Source organism: Oenanthe melanoleuca, chromosome 1, assembly GCF_029582105.1.
Source record: "Oenanthe melanoleuca isolate GR-GAL-2019-014 chromosome 1, OMel1.0, whole genome shotgun sequence".
Classification (NCBI taxonomy): Eukaryota; Metazoa; Chordata; class Aves; order Passeriformes; family Muscicapidae; genus Oenanthe; species Oenanthe melanoleuca.
In genome coordinates this window covers 46,512,751-46,531,394 of record NC_079333.1, presented here as the reverse complement: position 1 = coordinate 46,531,394, position 18,644 = coordinate 46,512,751, and the positions used below count along the sequence as shown (strand labels likewise).

Genomic DNA, 18,644 nt, shown 5'->3' with positions numbered 1-18,644 from the left:
CGGCGGGGCCCAGGGCTGCCCCGACGGGGCCCGCGGAGGGAGGGTGGCCCCGCCCCGCCCCGGCCGGCCCCGGCCGCCTACAAGCCCCATGGTGCCGCGCGGGGCGGCGGCGTGTGACGCGGCGGGAGCGGGGGCGGCGGAGGCGGCGGCGGAGGGTCCGTGTCTCCCCTGCCGCGTCCCCTCGCTCGGCTCGGCGGGCGCCATGTTGGCTTGAGCCGAAGATGACAGGGGGCGGCTGCGGGCGAGGATCGCGCTGAAGGAGCGGCACCTCCGGCTCGCAGCGCGGCTCTCGGGGGGCGGCCGGAGCCGCCGGCGGACGAGGCGGGGGAGGGAGGGAGGGCGGGCTGAGGAGGCGGCGGCGGCGATGCGAGCGGAGAGCTGAGGCTGCGGGAGGCGGCCGCCGTCGAACGCCCCCCGGCCCCCTCCGAGCGCCGCGGGGGAGGGCTCTCCCCTCCGAGCGCCCTCCCTCCCTTCCCTGCCCGGCCCGCGTCCCCGCCGGGCGCTCTTGGATGCCGCACACCGCCTAGGGGGGCCGCAGCCCGGCGTCCTCCCCAGCGGCCCCGGGCCCACCCCGGCCCTCCCGCCTCCCTGCCCCGCCGCCCAGGGCAGCAGCCAGGTCCTGCCTGCGCGCCCGGGTCGCCCGCGCCGGCTGAGGAGGTGACTTGGACGCTCTATTATCCCGTGTGAATCATCCCGTCGTCATTTGTCGGGGCTGGGAGAGGAGGCTGAGGGCGAGAAGGGGGGAAAAAGCCCGCACGCAGCTCATGTGGCGGTGTAGTCCTGCTGCCTGCTCTACCTGGCACCGCTGGTGCTGCTGCCGCCGCCGCTGACAGGGATCTGCTGCCATCTCTGGTCTCCCGCTGGCTCCTCCGGTCCAGCCCGGCACCGCTGCCCCTGGATATTCCTGCTCCTCAGCCGGCCCCTTCCCCGCTGCTTATCGGGCACCTCTTTCGCCTAGGGGACGTGGAAGCTGCTGCCTCCGATACTGACACCGGGTTTGCATCTTGAAGATCTCCGGCGGGCTGCTCCTCGTGCTGCTGCTTTTTTCTTTTTTTTTTTTTTTCTTTTTTTTTTTTTTTTAAAGTTGATTTTAAGCCATTTAGGGTAACATCAAAATGTCCAGCAGCGTTCCAGCTGATATGGTGAGTGTTGTGCTGTTTATTTAATAGTTTTATTATAGAATAACGTTTATTTCAGCCCAGTTTTGACAGAGAACATGGAAAGAAGAGGGGCGTGGGAAGGAAAAAAAAAGGTCTTGGTTGCATATTTAAGGAACATAAAGTTCCCAGTTAATTACCTTCCCCCTCCCACCCTAGATGCCGGTTCTGCTTCGCTTTTTGGTGGTGGAGTGGGAGATCTGCAGCGTCGCCTCCCGTGTAGCGAGGGAAGGGGGATGCCAGACTCCCTTACCTATGGCAGTCAGTTACCTGAGTGCTCACGCTTGGGTCGTGTAGCCCTGCTCCTCAGCTCCGAGCATTTTTTGGGGGGAGATAAATACGAAGCAGAGCATTCGGGATGAATTGCTCGACCCATTTCTTTCTTTCTTTCTTTTAATTTTTTTTTCTGTATCTCTCTTTCTAAACCTCTTAAATTTGGCTTGTGTCTTGCCGTCGCTTTGTCTTCCGATGTTGGTGGGAAGTTAATCTCTTCACTTGCTGCCGGCTCAAGAGCGAGAGAGAAATTTTCATGCGCTTTATTTTCATGGCGAGGTCCTTTGTGCACTAGCTGCAATCTGGACATTTTTCAAGGGCACTCCTAGTACTTCTTATGGCGGACTGTACTTCAGCTTGTATTTGATACTCGGCTCAGTACGTTTAAAACAGGAAGGTATAGCAAATCATGAGAAGCCAGGGTGAATCAGGTCTGCTAGGTAATCTTCCGTTCAGCACGACTTTCTCCATTTGTATGTATTTCCATAAGTCAGGATATATTTTCATAAGTCTCTTAGCTGGAAAAAGCACCCACGAACTTGTAGCTGCAGTTTAGTATGTTAATTCTTTATTCTTCCAGCAGAATATTTTCACGCGTTTCCACACGGTTGTTCACATTTAAAGGTACTTTTTTCCCTTCCCAAAAACAAAAGACTTGTCTATTTTTTTTTTTAAATTTCGGGATGAAGTTCTGTTTTGTGGGTAAAACCCGCCCCGGTAGGGAGAACAATAAAACGGAGTAGCCCTTGTTTAAGTCATTGATGTATAGTTAACTGGGACATGTATGGCAACTGGGCTATTGAAATAATGGTATCTGTTTAGTTGCTTGCTTTCTGCATTTCCTTCACAGCTTTTGTATAGCAGTCACAATGAGAATTTTGACCAAAGAAAGAGAAAAAAAAGCAGAAACAGTAAGATACAGAGGGTGATAAAACAGCGAGTTATAAGCTTACAGATTTTTTTCTTTTTTTTTTTTCCTCTGCCTTTCTCAAATACTATAAATAAATTTTGCCTCCCCTGGATGAAAAGAGCGATGAAAGGATTTAAACTCAGAGGCAATAAGCTCCTCAGCTATCAGTTTTCACATATTTCTTTCTAGTGTCTCTCTTTCTCTCTGCTGTTAGAGCCTTTTGAACCCCCTTCTCTCCTGCACGTGGCTGTCTAGCATTATATCACAGCAATCCTCGCCTGGGCCGTGGAGGATTAGGTGCAAATCTCTCAGTGCTGCTTTTTAAGTTGCCTGGAGGAGTCCCTTGACTGTGACATGAAACACACTCCTCCTCCCTGTCACCCTGGGCTGAGCTGCCACCTCCTCCTCTCCTAGGGCCTGCCTGGGAGTCCCGGTGCTGCCACTAGGCTTGTAATGCTTGGCGTTTGCTACAAAGTGCACAGATTTTAAGATAGGCAAAATACAAATTTTTCTATGAAAACTATTTCCTTCTGTTGTTACAGTGTAATGAGAATACCACTGCTTGGGATAGCTGGGCCTAGTGCTGCTCTGTTTATTCAAATCAGGAAGAAGCTTGTTATACATAGTGATGTTTAAATACTGAGTCATTACAAAAACATTTGAATGAAGATGTTACCAATGTTGGTAGAATTTAACTAAATAAATATATATTTTCTGGCCTGTCATGGGATCATTTTTCTCTTAGTTTCTGCAGTATTAGATGCAGTTTCTCTCTGAAAGTTTGCTGTAGAAATTCCAGTTATTAATTACAACAAATAAATACTACTCTATGAAAAGATTGCTTGAAAGCTTATTTTTGGTCTCCTGTTGTTGCCATCCTCCATATTTGAAAGGAGTTTGTTCAGGAAGGAAAATGGGATTGCCATTCCTTAGCTATTTGGAGAGGAGCCCTTACCAGGCTGTCACCATGTTTATATATGTTTTTATTTAGTGTAGGATTTTGCAGTTTGCATTTCTCTTACCCACCCACTGTGTAATTTGCATTTGCAAAAAATTGATTTCCCATTTCTGTAGGAGCTGGCAGCAGTGTGATGGAGTGTCATTTTATGAAGACTCCATTATACTCAGTAAATCTGCTATGAATTACATAAGTATTATAATAATAATGTTTGAAACTGTATATGTCAGGTTCATGAACTAACCTCCTCATAATAATAATAATAATATTATAATTGCTGCTTCTTAAAAATGTGTTAATTCATCTTCCTGTCCCACCTTTGAGAGTGATCTGCTGTACATAAATTCATAGTAAATTATCTGATTTCCAGTAAACTTCGTATTTCTAAGCAGACATAATTTGACCCAGTCTCCTGTTCTCTGACATTGAGTTGACTTGTCTCCAGAACTACAGCAGTCTTTACCAGCTAACCATTTCAACATCACTTCCTAAATAATTAACACAGTACTTTATCATTTGCATTCCACTAATAAATTGGATAGTGACACACCACATTCCAGGTGTTGTACGTTTGTGGTGCATTATTCCCTAGCAATGTGTGCTACTTACTGCTTAGAACTCCACTCCTGGAATGAAACCTGATAATATTGACCTCTCTACCTGAGTTGTTTCATTAACTTCATTAGGACTAGATGTGTCTGAGACAGTTTTTGAAGACTAAACTGCATATCTAAGGCCTAATTTTTCTCAATTTTTCACATAAGCTCTGATGACTGTAGTGGCAGCAGGGCTCCTCTGATTATGGTCAGTAATTTAATCAGGTAATTTATTAGTTTTACCATTTGGTAGCTGTTAGTTTGACTGTGAATAACAGCAGGGCTGTTTGCAAGTTGTATTTCTTTTGTAATGATAAATAGACATGCAGTGGTTTATGGACTTGTGAAATTAATCACACTGGCTTTTTGAGCGGACCAAATGAAAATGGTTTGGTATTTGTTTAAACACTCTTGCTGACAATTTTAAAGCAAGCTATGGAAAGCATATGCTCAGTCAAGAAGTTCTTACTGAATTGAATAATCTCCTTTATTTTTGTAGAGTTATCATCAGAATCTGGGAAGGTTCCTCTCTGTATTCTGTGTGCCTGTGATACTTCTCCTTATAGTTAGAATTCTTCAGGAATTTTAAGAGTCCACAGAAAATCACCTGCTTGACTAAAAAGTATTAGCAGTGTCCACTGTTCCCTGCAGTCCGTGTGTTTTATGTCAGTATGAAAAGGCTCTGCCAGCTCTTTCTGGGCAGTTCTTTGCTTGCCCTCTAGGAGATCCAATTCATTTTCTGTCTGAGCAGTAAGAGAGAGTGATGCTTTTGGCTCATGGTGGGTTTTGTTGGTTTGTTTTCTTGTTGGTTTGTTGGGTTTTTCTGCATTTGGTAAACAGCAAAATACTGGAATCTACCAAACAATGAAAGGTTTTAATTTTAATGTGCACAGCTCTACAATCCATGTGCTAGACTTCAGAGATGTAGATGGTATGGTAGGAGTTATTTTTAAGAAAAATGAATGTTTGATGTGAGACATTTGCAGACATAGAAGATCATGAAGCATATGGTCTAAAATGGTTGTATGTGGTCAATGTTAAAAGGGGGCAATAGGATGAAGAATAACAAATAGAAACCCTGCTCAGTTTCCTCCTTATTAGAGTCAGCATCTTTAGTGGAAATGTGTGTTCATCTTCTTTTTGAGGAAATTTAATATAGAATATTGATGAATAGTTGAACATAGATAGGGACTTGATTTCTAATACATATTGATGGAGGCTAACAGTGGAAAAGGATGGACAGAAACCGATGCTACAGAATCAGAAATTTTGGCCTCCAAGAATAAGGTTCAGATATGAGCAACTTAAAGGAGTAGCTGGTTGTATGGCAGCTGAGTTTTGTTCTCCATCATTCTGTCTAAAAAATTATTTCATTTAAGAATAATAGGTGCCATAGCATTATAATACACTTGGAGCATAAAAAATAGTTTTTTCAGTATAGCATTTTAATGTATCAGAACAAAATGTGAGAAGTCCTGCATCTCTGTTCTTCTGTTTTAACTGCTTTTCCTTTTGCCTTCAGTGGGTCCTTTTTGTGGTTTTGAAAATTATTGTATTCCCAGTAGCTTTTGTGCATAATAGTCTTAAGTTAGTCGCTTATGTTTTTGTAGCAATAGAAGTATGATTATTTCTCTGTATTTTTGAATCCTCCACATGTTGAAAGTCCTAATTCGTTACATTCCGTGATAAAAATAATAAATTGAGTTCTGTATGGATATTTTTTTCATTTTTAAAATTTTTTTCCACAATTGTTTGCTGATTGTAACAGAAATGAGTAGCCTATCTTTTGCCATTCTCAATGTTTGTTTTGTTTTTCTCCTCTCGGGGAAGGAATTGGAGGTGGGATCTATGTTAGAAAGAAGAGCTTGGAGAAGCTTCTGACTCCTTACATATCGGGCCAATATATAAGCCAGTTGAGCCTTTGTAGCATATTGCAGTGCTTCTTGTAATCAAATGAAGAACCTCTTTCTCTGCTATCTGAGGCAGTGGCCGGGGATAAACTTACTAAAGGTCGTCTTCAGTGTGTATATATTTGGATATACTCCAAAATTATTCACCTTTATCATTTCCCCCAGCCACCTTTTTTTTTTTTTTTTTTTTTTTCTTTTTTGTTTGACAGATTAAAAATGTATCTAACAACCAAAAAGAAACATCTTAGCAACAACTGACATTTTTGTGTATGGCGCTGTAGGAGAAACTTTGTAACTAGTGTGTTATTATTGTTTGTATTAGTGTATACATCTGACATATTCTGAAACAAATGTTTGCATTACCTTCATCTCTTTTCTTTGGGGTTGAGCAGATGTAACCTGTGGTTGGATTGATCCTTACTCTGGGCTGTGGTGCAGCTCAATACTTCAGATGGAAGTGTAGGCTGATGATATAAACTGTTCCTTCCTTCCTGCCACCCACCCTTGTTGTTGTCATTACCTGAACTGGTTCCTTTACCTCCTTTTGTTGTCTAACTTCATGAACTACTGGAAGGGATGTATAGTGAAGGACATTTAACTCTTCCCATGTTGGGAATACTGGGAAGTAGCTGCTGGCAGGTTCCAGCGGAACTGAGAGGAAAAATACAAATGCTGAGTATATGTGAGTGTAGGAAAGCGATCGTATCTACAGCAGGAACACTCAATTGTGCATGTTTCAAAATTAGCAGACATCATCTGGTAAATGACCAGGTCAGTCAGGGCCTGAACAAGTTGCACCTCTCAGAAGTGGAATTAGGCACAATGTCAGGAATCTGTAGTCAGTGTTTCCCTGTGGATCTTGTTTCTGCTTTGTGCACATCTAAATCTAAACTTTGGATCATTCAAAGCCCATATCTCACTTCCTTGGTTTGGCTCAAGGCTGCAGTAGGAACTTAGGCTGTCTGAATGTGGTCCTTGCAGCTGTCTTGGTAAGAAATACTTTCATGATACTATGAATAAAATAACTAAAGGCACACTTTACTACTTTTTTTAGTTGAGAGCTCCTTCTAGGTATAACTTTTGTGAATGTTGAAAGCCATGGTCACAGTATTTTTAGTCAGTGGGATTTACTTGTTTTATACTTCTGGTCAGTCATCTTTGTTACTCAGTAAAACTCAGAATGTAAACTTTTGGAGATGTCTCTGTATCTGCTTATGCAATAGTGAGCAGAATGGAGACCTCGGTTCTGACTCAGCCTGTGAGTGCTACACTAGCTTGCAGGAATCCAGAAATATCTGGAATGTGACTAATCATTCTTAAGGTTTATGTAAAAGAGATAATTCAGCTTATTTTCAGTCTCTTCTGAGTACAGTATTGGATCCACTTGGTTGTTTATTTCTCATTCTGAATATGGTGAAAGACATTGCTGCTGATCAGTATTCTTTTTCACGTTAAGTCTGTTTTTACAGCAATTAATTGAGGCTACAAAAATAGCAAGCCTTTCCTGACACAATTTTGCATGGGTAAACTTTAGCTCATTGTAATTATTAAAGGAATATGACTGAGTGTGTTGTTTTCACTTTAGAAGCGTTGGACAATGAGCAGCATGTCAATGAGAAATTTTAATTTCATTATGCTAATATAAAATCTAAACATTGAGACCCCAGCTTTTTACTGGTTTCCACATAATTTAGAGATCTGTCTTTTGGAATTCAGTTATTGTTAAAAATTATTCTGTAATTTCTTTTAGAAAGCTAGTCTTCATTTTTTGACAGTTTCAGTTATACATACTTTGCTAAACATCTTAAAAAAATGACTGAAACATTTTTCATTTAGTACACCTCCAGGCAAATATAAAGTCATAGATGCACTAAGTGTTGAAAGCACTGATTGTAAGAAAGGACTGAGGAAAAAAACCACATGAATAGTCAAGACTTTGCAAAAGTTGGTAAAAGAAAGGTTGCTGAGACATCAATTGAGGTTCTGCAAATAGCATTGTGCACTTCAATATCTGAAAAGAGATTTGAAGTGGGAAAAAGTTGCTATAAAAGCTTTCTAGCAATGCAGAGAAATTATTTAGAAGGTCTGTTTAGTTTTAAGAGTAATACTTAAAGAAAAAGTTACTTTTTTGTAGGTTTGCTGAGCCTGAGAGGTATAGTTCTGCAGAAATACTTAAATATTGCAGCTGACAGCTCTTATATATTTGTGGAAATTTGGTGTTTTTTGTGATTGCCAACTGGGATTGTGTTTAGCTCCTTGACAGAGGATACATTTATTGCTGCTTGTAAACCATCCACAGTGAAGGCCTGCTCTCAATTTGTAGTAAGACTGCACACGTATGGTAAAATGTGATTTAAAAAAATAGTGTACATTTTCCACAGATAGAAACTTTGTGTAGAATGAAGATTTGGCAGATTGCACAACTCCTGGAGTTTTTTTCTTACTTTCTGTAAAGAAATTTGAAAATAGCTTGCCAGTGACAGGATTACATTTGTGGGTTTGTTTTGGTTTGGCTGCTTACTTAAAATTATTTGGGAGATTCAGTTTAGAGTTAAAGGGAAGGCTTGTGGCAGAGTTTAGCTGAGACTATTCCATGACACTGTCGTTATGGAGACAGAAGCAAGCAAGAAACTCCTTGAGTTTTATGTATCCCATAGAAATTAGCCAAGTAAAACCAGAGATTCTGTCTGGGAGTTTGGTAGGTTTGTTTTCTATTACCTAACAAGGCGTCTGTGCTTTAGTGGGATGGAGGTGCCAAAATGATACTTGGTGTTCACACAAAGGATACAAACTGGAAGTGTTTGTGTCTGTCTACTTGCTGTGATGGTTTGAGTCTCTCTCGGGGCTGGTCTGATTTATGTCCAGGCTTGGACCACTGCTAAGGAACAAAGGTGGTCTTATCCTGGGGTGCTTTTTAGCTGCAGCTGAGGCTCTGGATTTTAGTCTGTGACTCTAGGGACAGTTTGGATGGAAATGAAAGCAAAGGTTTTTTTTTTGTTTGTTTTGGTTTGGTTTTTTTTTTGGTTTTTTTGGTTTTTTTGTTTTTTTTTTTTTTGTTAAGGTAGTACTGAGTTTCTGTGTACGCTCTTCTGTGGTCTTCATTATGCAATATTAACTGTTTCATATTGCATAAGAAGTTATCTCCAGTACTTGATAAAAGTGGGATACCAATTTCAAAATAAACAGAAGGAAGCTATATGTGTTCTTCTTTGAGATTGAAAAGAACGGTGTATTTCATCTTGAAAAGAACAGTACTTCACAGCCATATCCTGTAGCCTTGGTTGGTATCTCCTCAGCAGAGTTGTGATGTTGTAATGCTCTGTGGTTTGGCAGAGATCCACATCACCATAATCTGTTTCTGATACTTAATGTGTGCTCTAGGTAGTACTACCTAGTCTGTCCCCAGAATCTGACATATGTTTTTAATATAGAGAAATAATGGAATAGTGATAAAGTAGTGAAGTGCAGTGCTAGTCAAAAATCTTTCATAGCTGAGGTTGTAAATTCAGGATTCTCTTCTTAAAAGTAGATTAGTGCCAATCTGTATGTGAATATATGCGGTATATACTAGTAAGTCTCAGAAAACTTAGTATAAATTACATTGCTATAAAGTAGTTCTTCTAAAATAGCATTTCTTTTCAGTATTTCTTTTAATCTTCTTTGAAGATTAAATATTGCACAAGATTTTTTAGACATGCTTACTTTTATATGCTGTAAGAGAATAACTAGAAGCCTTTGTGTGGTTTTAAAGTCTGGAATACCTGGCTGCAGTATTTTATTTTATTTTTTTTTATTTATAGAATTTTTATTTGTATGGGCAGTAACATCAAAATAAAGTTAATTCTTAGCATAGTGCTTGGTGGTTGTGTTTGATGCACAACACATTACTTAGGGCGTATTACATATTACAATATTTGTCATTTTGCCTGTGAATTTATTTTTAATCTGTGTATCATAACATTTGTGTCTTGTGACAGTGAAAGCTTAGCTCTGACTTTTGAATCCAGGTTATTGATCTGTGATACAAACAAACTCTATTGGACTTGCAAGTTTTAGTGATTTATACTTTTCATCCTTGTATAGGTATTTTTTTGGCAGTAAACTCCAAACTGTTAAAATAGTTAACAACTGGGGAATAAATCCACATTTGCTGAGTCCGTATGCTTCAGTGGTAATGATGTTAACATGAAGTCCAACATGAAATTAGTAACTTCTACCACCTGTATTAGCACGTAAGTGCAGTAATGTTTGACATGAATATTCAAAGATTTTATACCAAAATATGCTGTCATGTGTATTCTTCATGCTGTGGATTTCCAAAAAAAGGTGTTTTAGAGACCACCTATATAATTTAAAGATATGTTAAGTATTTTATGTAAGTTCAGCTCTTGCAAGTTCATTTCAATCTCAAGAAAGTAGGAAGGAAAGCTTTTATCTAATAAAAAAAGATTATGCTTGTGGGTATTTCTAGTATTATAGACATAAGACTGAGGTTTTTGAGTGCAATAGGTTAGGTCTGGCACCAAGACAGCAGTTTCTTACTGAGATATTTGACTTTGTTTTGAGGATCTCATTTTCGTAACTAATGGCAAGATAGCTAGGAGCTCTTAATAAAGAGAAACTGCAACTGGGTTTGATTGCTGTCTGCTTACTGCATCTGGCCAATATATTTCTGGATAAATCAGAATTTCATGTAAGTCTGCAAATGGATATTTTTTTTTCCGAATTACATATGTTTGAAATTATTTGGAGGTTCAAAACAGCCATCACAGTGGGTGGAATGCTTGGTAAACTGTGAGCAAGGTTGTGATGAGAGCTCTGGTGAAAGCAGCAGCAGGTATTTGCAAAATTATTTTAATTTGGATATTTTTGAATTGTTTCTTCTCACTGGAAAGGGAGAAGGTGGTTCAAGGGATAGCCAGGGAAATCCCTATGGAGGGCTGCAGTGCAGTTGCACAAAACTCCTTGTTCCAGCATTCTCATGCAGGCACTTGATGATCCCAGCATATGTGCTCCTTGCACTTAATGGCAGGAGTAAGGAGTGGAAAATTTTTAAGGGCGAACTTTTGGTGGGGGTGGACTCCAGAAGCACAGCTGTAACTGTCCCTGAATTAACTATGAAGACTGAAATATCTCTCTACAAAGAGCCTGGCATTTTTAAGCTGAGATTGTCTTTCAGTACAGATTTTGAGGCTTTCAATTTTATCTTGTACATTCTGCTGCTGTGAGTGTGTTGATTGTACGGCAGTGCTATGTCATGCATGGAAACCCCATATTGGGGGAACTCCCTCGACTTGTTAAATGAAGTACAACTGGTCCTAAATATCTGACTATTCAGCAATATTTATCCACCCTGTGGTGTAAATGCATAATTGTCTTCTTCCAGAACCATGTGCTTTTGCTCATCCCCTTATTCAGCACCTCCTCATTGTTCAGAGACTGCATCTGTGTCTTATCTTCCTGCACTGTTCAAATTTTTCTTGGAAGGTAAATCTTAATCTTAGCCTTCCTGTGATACTAGTCTTCTTTACAAATACTTAATAAAAACCCATCTGTTTTTGAGAAGAAGGTTATTATTTATCACAAATGGTGGATGTTGTGGAAATGTAGTTTCATTCAAATATATTCCTATGCTAGATAACTCTGCAGCAGAGCTGCAAGGGAATAAAATCTTACAGTTTGGAGTGAGTCAAAGAAAATTCAAAAAAGATCAAGACTTTTTTGTGTTTTTTTGTGGTTTGTTTTCTTAAATGGCATTTCATAATTTAGTCAAATTCTGTTGAAATTTCTCAAGCCAGCTCTGCTCTGGTACACCTCCTGTGCCTGTCAGTCTCAGCTGTTCAGAGCATGACTTTACCAGCATTTCAGTTAAGCCAGAGTGTTCTGTGCGGATGTGAAGGGTTTATTTCAAAAGACTTGTGGGCACTGAGTTAATTAAAATCAGGCAAAAGACAATAAAATATTTATACATTGAGAAATGCTCCCAAGAACATTTGGAGAAAGGTTGTAACTGTATTTGTTAATGAGATGTAAAAAGCAAGTTTTGAGGCTAATGCATATGGGGAAGCTGGTTTTTAGGGTTATGTTAGTATTAGTATTTCTTTCCAGTCTTACTCTTTGCGAATCACGTGGTTTTGTTGATGTGTTTTTGTGATCTTTCAATAAAACAGTAATTCTGAGCTCTTGATTTTCAAATATTGAATTAATGTATCTGTCAGTTTTTATATTCCTACTTTTAAAATAGCATTCCCTCAGTTTAAATCTGGAACAATCTCAAGAGAAGAAGCAAAATCCAGAGTAGTTCCCAGCATTCAAGGACATGGGGATTTAGTTTTATTCTTAAATTATCTACTTTAAATTCTGTAATAATTTTTTTTTTCAGGAAATGAAATGTAGGAAAGACAGCTTGCCCTAAGCATAGAGCACAGAATGATTATCAGTCAGTGCCTTTATCTCCAAATGTGCTGCTTGGTAAATTTCAAAGTCAGCTTTAAAAAAGCCCACAACCAACAGACAAGCACCAAAGTGAATAATTCAGTGTGCTGAGTAGTGCCAGATAAGGCAGAGTGCAGGTAAATAGTTTGCTGCCTTTCATACTTGATTCTGCTCCTTCATGTCTATCCTGACTTTGATGCTTAAATAAGTGTCCTAGGTTATGAATTTTATTTATAATGAACTTGTGGTTTGGAGTGATTTTGTTCCCCTTTATTGTTCTTTACAGGAAAGAAAAAAAAAAAAAAGAAACTTCTTGTTTTATTTTGTAATTCTTAGCATATAGAAATGAAGTCCATTTGACATACAGTTTTGAAGATGTTCTTTCTTTGCTTCAACTAGATGTTGTTTTGCAGGAAATGGAAGGTAGAGAATTATACTTGAATGAATACAGCATTTTCTGCTGTTTTGTATCACAACACAGCTTTTCTTATAAAATCGGATTGTAATGTGTTCTAAAAAATGGGATCCAGTTTTTAGGAAGACCCATAGCTCTTTGTTGTAGCAATTGAAAACTTTCTATGCAAAAATTACTAACTCAAAATCCAAAAATATAGTAATCTTGTATTTTTGTCCTGTGTTTGACTTTTGGATAAAGCCAGCAGTTGTTTTGTGGAGCTCTGTTGGAAGCTGTATTGGCTAAACCCCCAGAGTGTCTGTGGAGCCATTGGGATAGGGAAGGGAAGTCTTTTGAATTGCTTCAAAGTAGTTCTTGCTGGGTGGCTGGGTAAGATGGCATTCACTTGTCAGTGTAGGCATTTTGGAGTACTGTAGCAGTTTGTAGGAGGATGGTGGTAGCAGCTGAAAGGAGTAAAAGGGAAAGACAAATCATGATTCCACAATCATGTGCTGATAAAGGTACAGACACTGAACCTATCAGTGTCAAAGCCATCAGGCTTATTTATGGACAGTAATTTACTGTACAAGCACAATGGGCTGCAAGAAACGGTCAAGGAATTGTAATGAATTTGTCTTACCAAGCATAGGTTGTACTTGGAGTGATTAAATGATGAAGAACACCCTTGCTGTTCCTCTGCCTTCCAGACACAAACATATCCAAATCCATCACTTAATATTTGTATTTTTAGTATTGCTGCTGAGTGGAGATAGAAAAGCAGTGTGTGTTACTTTGCTGGGTGGAAAAACTGTTGGGAAGTGTCGATGTAAACATTATCTCACCTTTTGGCAAAAGTAAATCTTACCTTACCAAATACAGCACAGACTCTACAGCAATAAAGCTTCAAGCACATGATTCAGTTGCCTAAACATGGCATCCAGTGCCAGTGTGCACATGCCAGCGTTCTCAGGATGGCCAGAAAGGGCAGGCAGCAATGACACACGAGCTGCAGGAGACCCATGCCCTGCAGGAGATGCAGCTGCTCTGTACAAAGGGAATATTTCACAACACCTGGAAATAGCACTAGATGTATATATTTATGTAATTCTTTTGAGCTGTTGGGGCTTTGTAAAACCATATTTTCAGTCCTTTCATACTGGTTTTTGGTAGCTTGGCTTTTCCTAGTTTAAATTCATTAGGTAGTGTTTCAAAATCATTAAATGTTCAATTTGCAGGTAATCACAGTTCTACCAGCTTTGTTATTTCCTACAGAAAACTCTCATATCTACATATGTGAACACTGCAAAAGAAAGAAAATTTTCTGGGATTCAAAATATGTTACTGCCATTTGAATGTAGCAGATCTTCTCCTAACTACAACATGGAAATACTGTACAGCTGCTTGTGGTGGTGAAGCAGGTACAGTGTAGTTGCAGACCTTTGCTAAGTGAGATCCCATCTAAGCTGTTACACACAGCCTGTTAAAAAGAAGAAAAAGGAATTTTATACATGTTATCATGGTAAATTTAAAAGTAATCTAGGTTATCAAAGAAATGCAAATTGGGTTAATTTAATTTGGCGTAATTCTGAAAAATTTTAAAGAGCATTATCCAGTCTCACCGTAATCTGTTGTATAAAATTGGACTTGAATGGTCTGTTCTAAAAATCACAGCAGAAATATGGTGTGTTTTTGCTTAGGTATGTAATCAGAACTGTGGAGCAGGAGAGAAAGAGCACTGCCTGTACCAATGCTATGTTGTTTTAATAACTTTTAATAATGGAATCTTGCAAAGAAAAATATGGATTGGTTTGGGGGTTTTTGTATTAGACTAAAAGAATTCACTGCTTGAAGCTTGACAGGTCTCTCTTGACTTTTGGCCTGAAATGTTAGCAAGATATTTCATATCCTTGGAGCAAAAATGAATATGAGTGGGTTGAAAAATTATGCTTACATAATTAAATAATGAGGATTCTTTGGCATTATGTAAGATATAAATGCAGGGAAGCTTGTTATCACTGCCCTAACAGTTCAGTGCAATTTCTTCAGTTGGATACTGAAGTAAATTTCACACTTACATTTTGATGAATATATTTTCCATTTACATTTTGGAGGGCAGCTTTTGATATGCGTGTACTGCTAAAGATTAACTTACAAATTGAAGCCTTTCTGGTGTGTTTCATATTAACACTTCTGTCTGAATTTAAGTTTTGAAACATTAATTTTGCATGTGTGGTGTTTTTTGTTGTGTTTTTGTTGTTCCTGGTTATGGTTTGCTTTTTTAAGTTGAGGTAGAAATCTAATGGCCATAAATGAAACCTTTCTAGCATAAATTGTCATCAAAGTTATTTTGCTTGTACACTTCTTCATGTTTTGAGGAACTTCATGTAGAAGTATCTTTACATGGTAACTGTGTAGACAGATATATATATCCAAATATAGTCTTCATTCCTTTGATGAAAATAAACTTTGTAGTTTTTTCCTAGCAGACTTCTTTTGTGTGGCCAGATTCCAATACTAAGAGATCAATGAAAAATTGACAAAGAATTGATAGATTTGGAACCCTGGAAATAATACTTGAACTGAAGAGTCAGATTTTTATTTTATTTTTTTTTTAATAATTTTAAATTACAAAGGAGCAAAGAACTATCAGCTCACAAATATATTTGTTCAACTCCATGCCTTTTCTCTTGTTGATACATGGGCTGCTATACATACAGCCTCTGTTTGAGGATGAGTATGTCATAATTGTTGAATGCAGGCAGGTTTGTTTAAGTGACTTTTTTATTGTTCAAACTAAGCTGAAAATGATCAGTTAGATAAAACTGTGACATGGTTCTGGATTTCCATGCTTTGGATAACATTAAACTGCCAAATCTCTGCACATGTATGTCTATGCTTAATTTTATTTCCTTATCTTTGAAGATTGATGATTAATAAATTATTTTATGTTTAGGAGTTACATGCCCGTTAATAGAATGTGCACAGTATTTTATTAAATGTTGTATTTTAGGTTTTAATTTTAATGTGAAGAGAATGTTTCACCCAATGTAACATATTGGAGAGTTCAGCCTACGTAATTGATGTGGGCTCTGGAATAAGCAGCTTGTGACATCAGCATGCTACATACTTAGGGAGAATTGGCTGCCCAGCCTGTAGGGTTAGGTATTTGAATTTTGGAAGTCTGATAATGAAATAAGGAATATATTAAGTTGAGAAAGACCTGTAAGGTCAAGTCCAGGTGTTAACCCAGCACTGCCAAGGCCTCCACTAAACCATGTCCCCAAGCACCACATCTTCATGTCTTTTAAATACCTGCAGGGGTGATGACTCCACCAGCAGCCTGCTCCAGTGCTTGATAACCCTTTTGGTGAAGAATTTTTTCCTGAAATCCAATCTAAACCTCCCCTAGTATGTGTTCACAATTCTTTTTCAAGGATGATCAAGTCACTGTAAATGAACAAATGTATTACTTAGACATGTAAAAATAGAGGTTTTAAACAGTAGAATAAAGAATTGCAGTTATGTTCTGTGTTTTGCTTTCCTTTCAAATTGATGAAATATAGAGCTGTGCTACTTAAGCTTGAGCCCAAACTGAGCTTGTTTTTTGTGGCATTAAATTTGCTGATTAAGAGTTCACAGGATTGACAGACATTTATTTGGAAGTTTAAGAAAAAAAACGTGATTTAAACCAATGTTTTTTGAGAGGATGCCTTCATTTTTTCCTGTACCATGTGAAAAGGTTGACTTTGATTTATGAAGGAATAGAAGGGAATGATCTTTGTTATTTATAGAAAAACAAATCCCTTTTTCCTCTGAAATCCTGTGATATAAAACAAAGGTAAAAATGTTACTCTTTTCTCTGTGAAAATTACATGTGGTTGCATGTCATTACATTCCAGACCATCTGTGTAGGAGACAACTTGGTAGCTATATGAATGAGGGGACAGTTTTAATTGTTTGTATTTTTTTTAAGCAATAATGTTTAGGTACAAGAAAGTCACTCTAAACTCCTCATTTTCCTGAGCACAGTTTTTTTTTCCTCTGGTAACAGAAATGTGGAATAGGATATAATCTATATACACGATGCACTCCAGTAAGTGCTTAGTTTTGTTTCATCTGAGAATTATTCTAAGGGTCTTTAAATATTATATATCAATTATGTTAAAAATAATATTTGGAGACTGAAGCAAAGACCAATTTCATAACCTGTGCCACCATCTGTTAAATACACCAGATTTTCTGGATGGGTTTAGCCAGCTGTCCATTTTATAATGTTGCCTGGATGGAGGCGTGCATTTAAGAATAACACAGTAGGCTTTCTGTGAGTTGACAAAAAGCTTTTTTATTTTCATCTGAAACTCCCCTAGCTTGTCTGACACTTCCTTGTATTTAGTCTCTGGCTGAGGAATGTATTTGAAACCTTTCCCCTCTGGTTTGTGCTTTCATCTGCTCCCACTGAGGTCCGAAGCTGCCCCCCAGGAGGAGACGCGCCTTCGCAGCGACCCCTCTGCGAGGCACGTGGGCGTCTTTGCTCGTGGCAACCAAAGTCCACTCTAATCCTATTGACATCCAGCCCACGTGGTGCTCACTTAATCTGTCCAGTGCTCTCCTTGCATTAGCTGACCCTGTGAGATGATACAGCTTTTTCTAACTATTTTCCTTTACGTGAGTGTTTTGGGATGGTCATTTAGACCACTAGAGCTTGCTGAAATCGTTCTCTGGTTTTGATTGTTGTCTTCATGATAAAAAAGATCTGTAGTGGTGTCAGGGTGACCTGGCAGATTTCAGTGTTATGTTGTTTGTGTACTTGATTATAATTTATATAAGAGATGATGAGACAAGGAAAGAAGTCAGTATTTACAAAAGCTTGGAAAGAAGGTTATTGCAGGTCAGGTAATCATTCTATTCTGCTGTTCAGTTTGCAGCCAGACAACTCATATTCAAGGAAAAAAAAAATGAATTGTGGAAAATGATTTAGAATTAAAAACTTTTTGCCAGCTGCAATTTAGAGATGGCTTTAAAACATAGTTTTAGAAATTAATTTTCTGACTTTCACAGGACTTTTGCCTTTTTTAAATTGCAGAATGATGCCTTAGTAAAATTGAGCAGAATTCAGTTGAAGAAGCTGCCTAAGGCAATGCACTGTATTTTCTGATTGGGATTTCCCTGAAATACATTGTCTGCTGTGTCTGATCACCAGGAATGGCAAAGCTCCTTTCATTGGCTCACTGCTCAGTCAGGATGAGATTGCTGTGCTGGGAAAGATGGAAGTCCTCGTTTGTTTATTCTTCATCACTGTGTTAGCTAGGCATGTTTTCACTGCTTAAAAGCATGAAACCTCTCAATTCAATGTCGTGCATGAATACTCCACTATATTCTTGCCCTGTCCAGCTTCATTTTTGATTTTCACAGAACAGCAGCACTGTTTGTGTACAGCTTGATGAAATAGCATTGTGCTGTTTCTCTGAAGTTTAGATATGCAAGTGAAATGAAAACAAGAATTTGTTGATACTGTATGGAGTACATCTGGAGTACTAATTAAGCTGTGGTATCAAAATACTTGAAATGCTTGGGGTTTTTGATGCATATGTGAGTTGGAGGAACTGAACATGAGAATTAATTGCATCCAGTCTCTGCCGTTTGCACATGGTTTGCTTTGGCTTAACTTTATTGGCCCAGCTCATCAGAGGCTTATTCTAGGAAGATCAAGGACCTCAAATCTATGCTTTTAAAATCTCCTTTGCCCCAGCCCTTGTCTTCAAAATCTCACTGGAAGCTTTGTAGCTAAAACCAGAGTATATAAGATGTTTGCAAGATGGTCCATTTATCTGTGTTCCTGGCAAATGGACAGCCAAACCAAGCACCTCTGGAGATTGTCTAGTCCAACCTCCCAGCCAAAGCAGGTCACCTAGTGCAGGTTATACAGGAACAAGTCCGGGTGGGTTTTGAACATCTCCACATGAACCAGCAGACAAGACTGTGCTGTAAGCTCTGTTTCTCCCTCTACCTTC

At 39.0% G+C, this 18,644-nt stretch overlaps 1 protein-coding gene across 2 annotated transcripts in view; it reads left to right on the top strand.

The window, feature by feature from the left end:
• The first annotated feature begins 234 nt into the window (after positions 1-234).
• Positions 235-18,644, top strand: part of UBL3 (ubiquitin like 3) — a 55,971-nt gene continuing 37,561 nt past the window's right edge. The window contains exons 1-2 of one of the 2 annotated variants that reach the window (XM_056495712.1): positions 569-657; positions 959-1,142. In XM_056495712.1, the coding sequence (XP_056351687.1) occupies positions 1,116-1,142 (27 nt within the window). In that variant the 5' untranslated portion in view covers positions 569-657; positions 959-1,115. Of the gene's footprint in view, positions 1,143-18,644 lie in introns of both variants that reach the window. The other variant, XM_056495703.1, reaches the window with a different exon arrangement.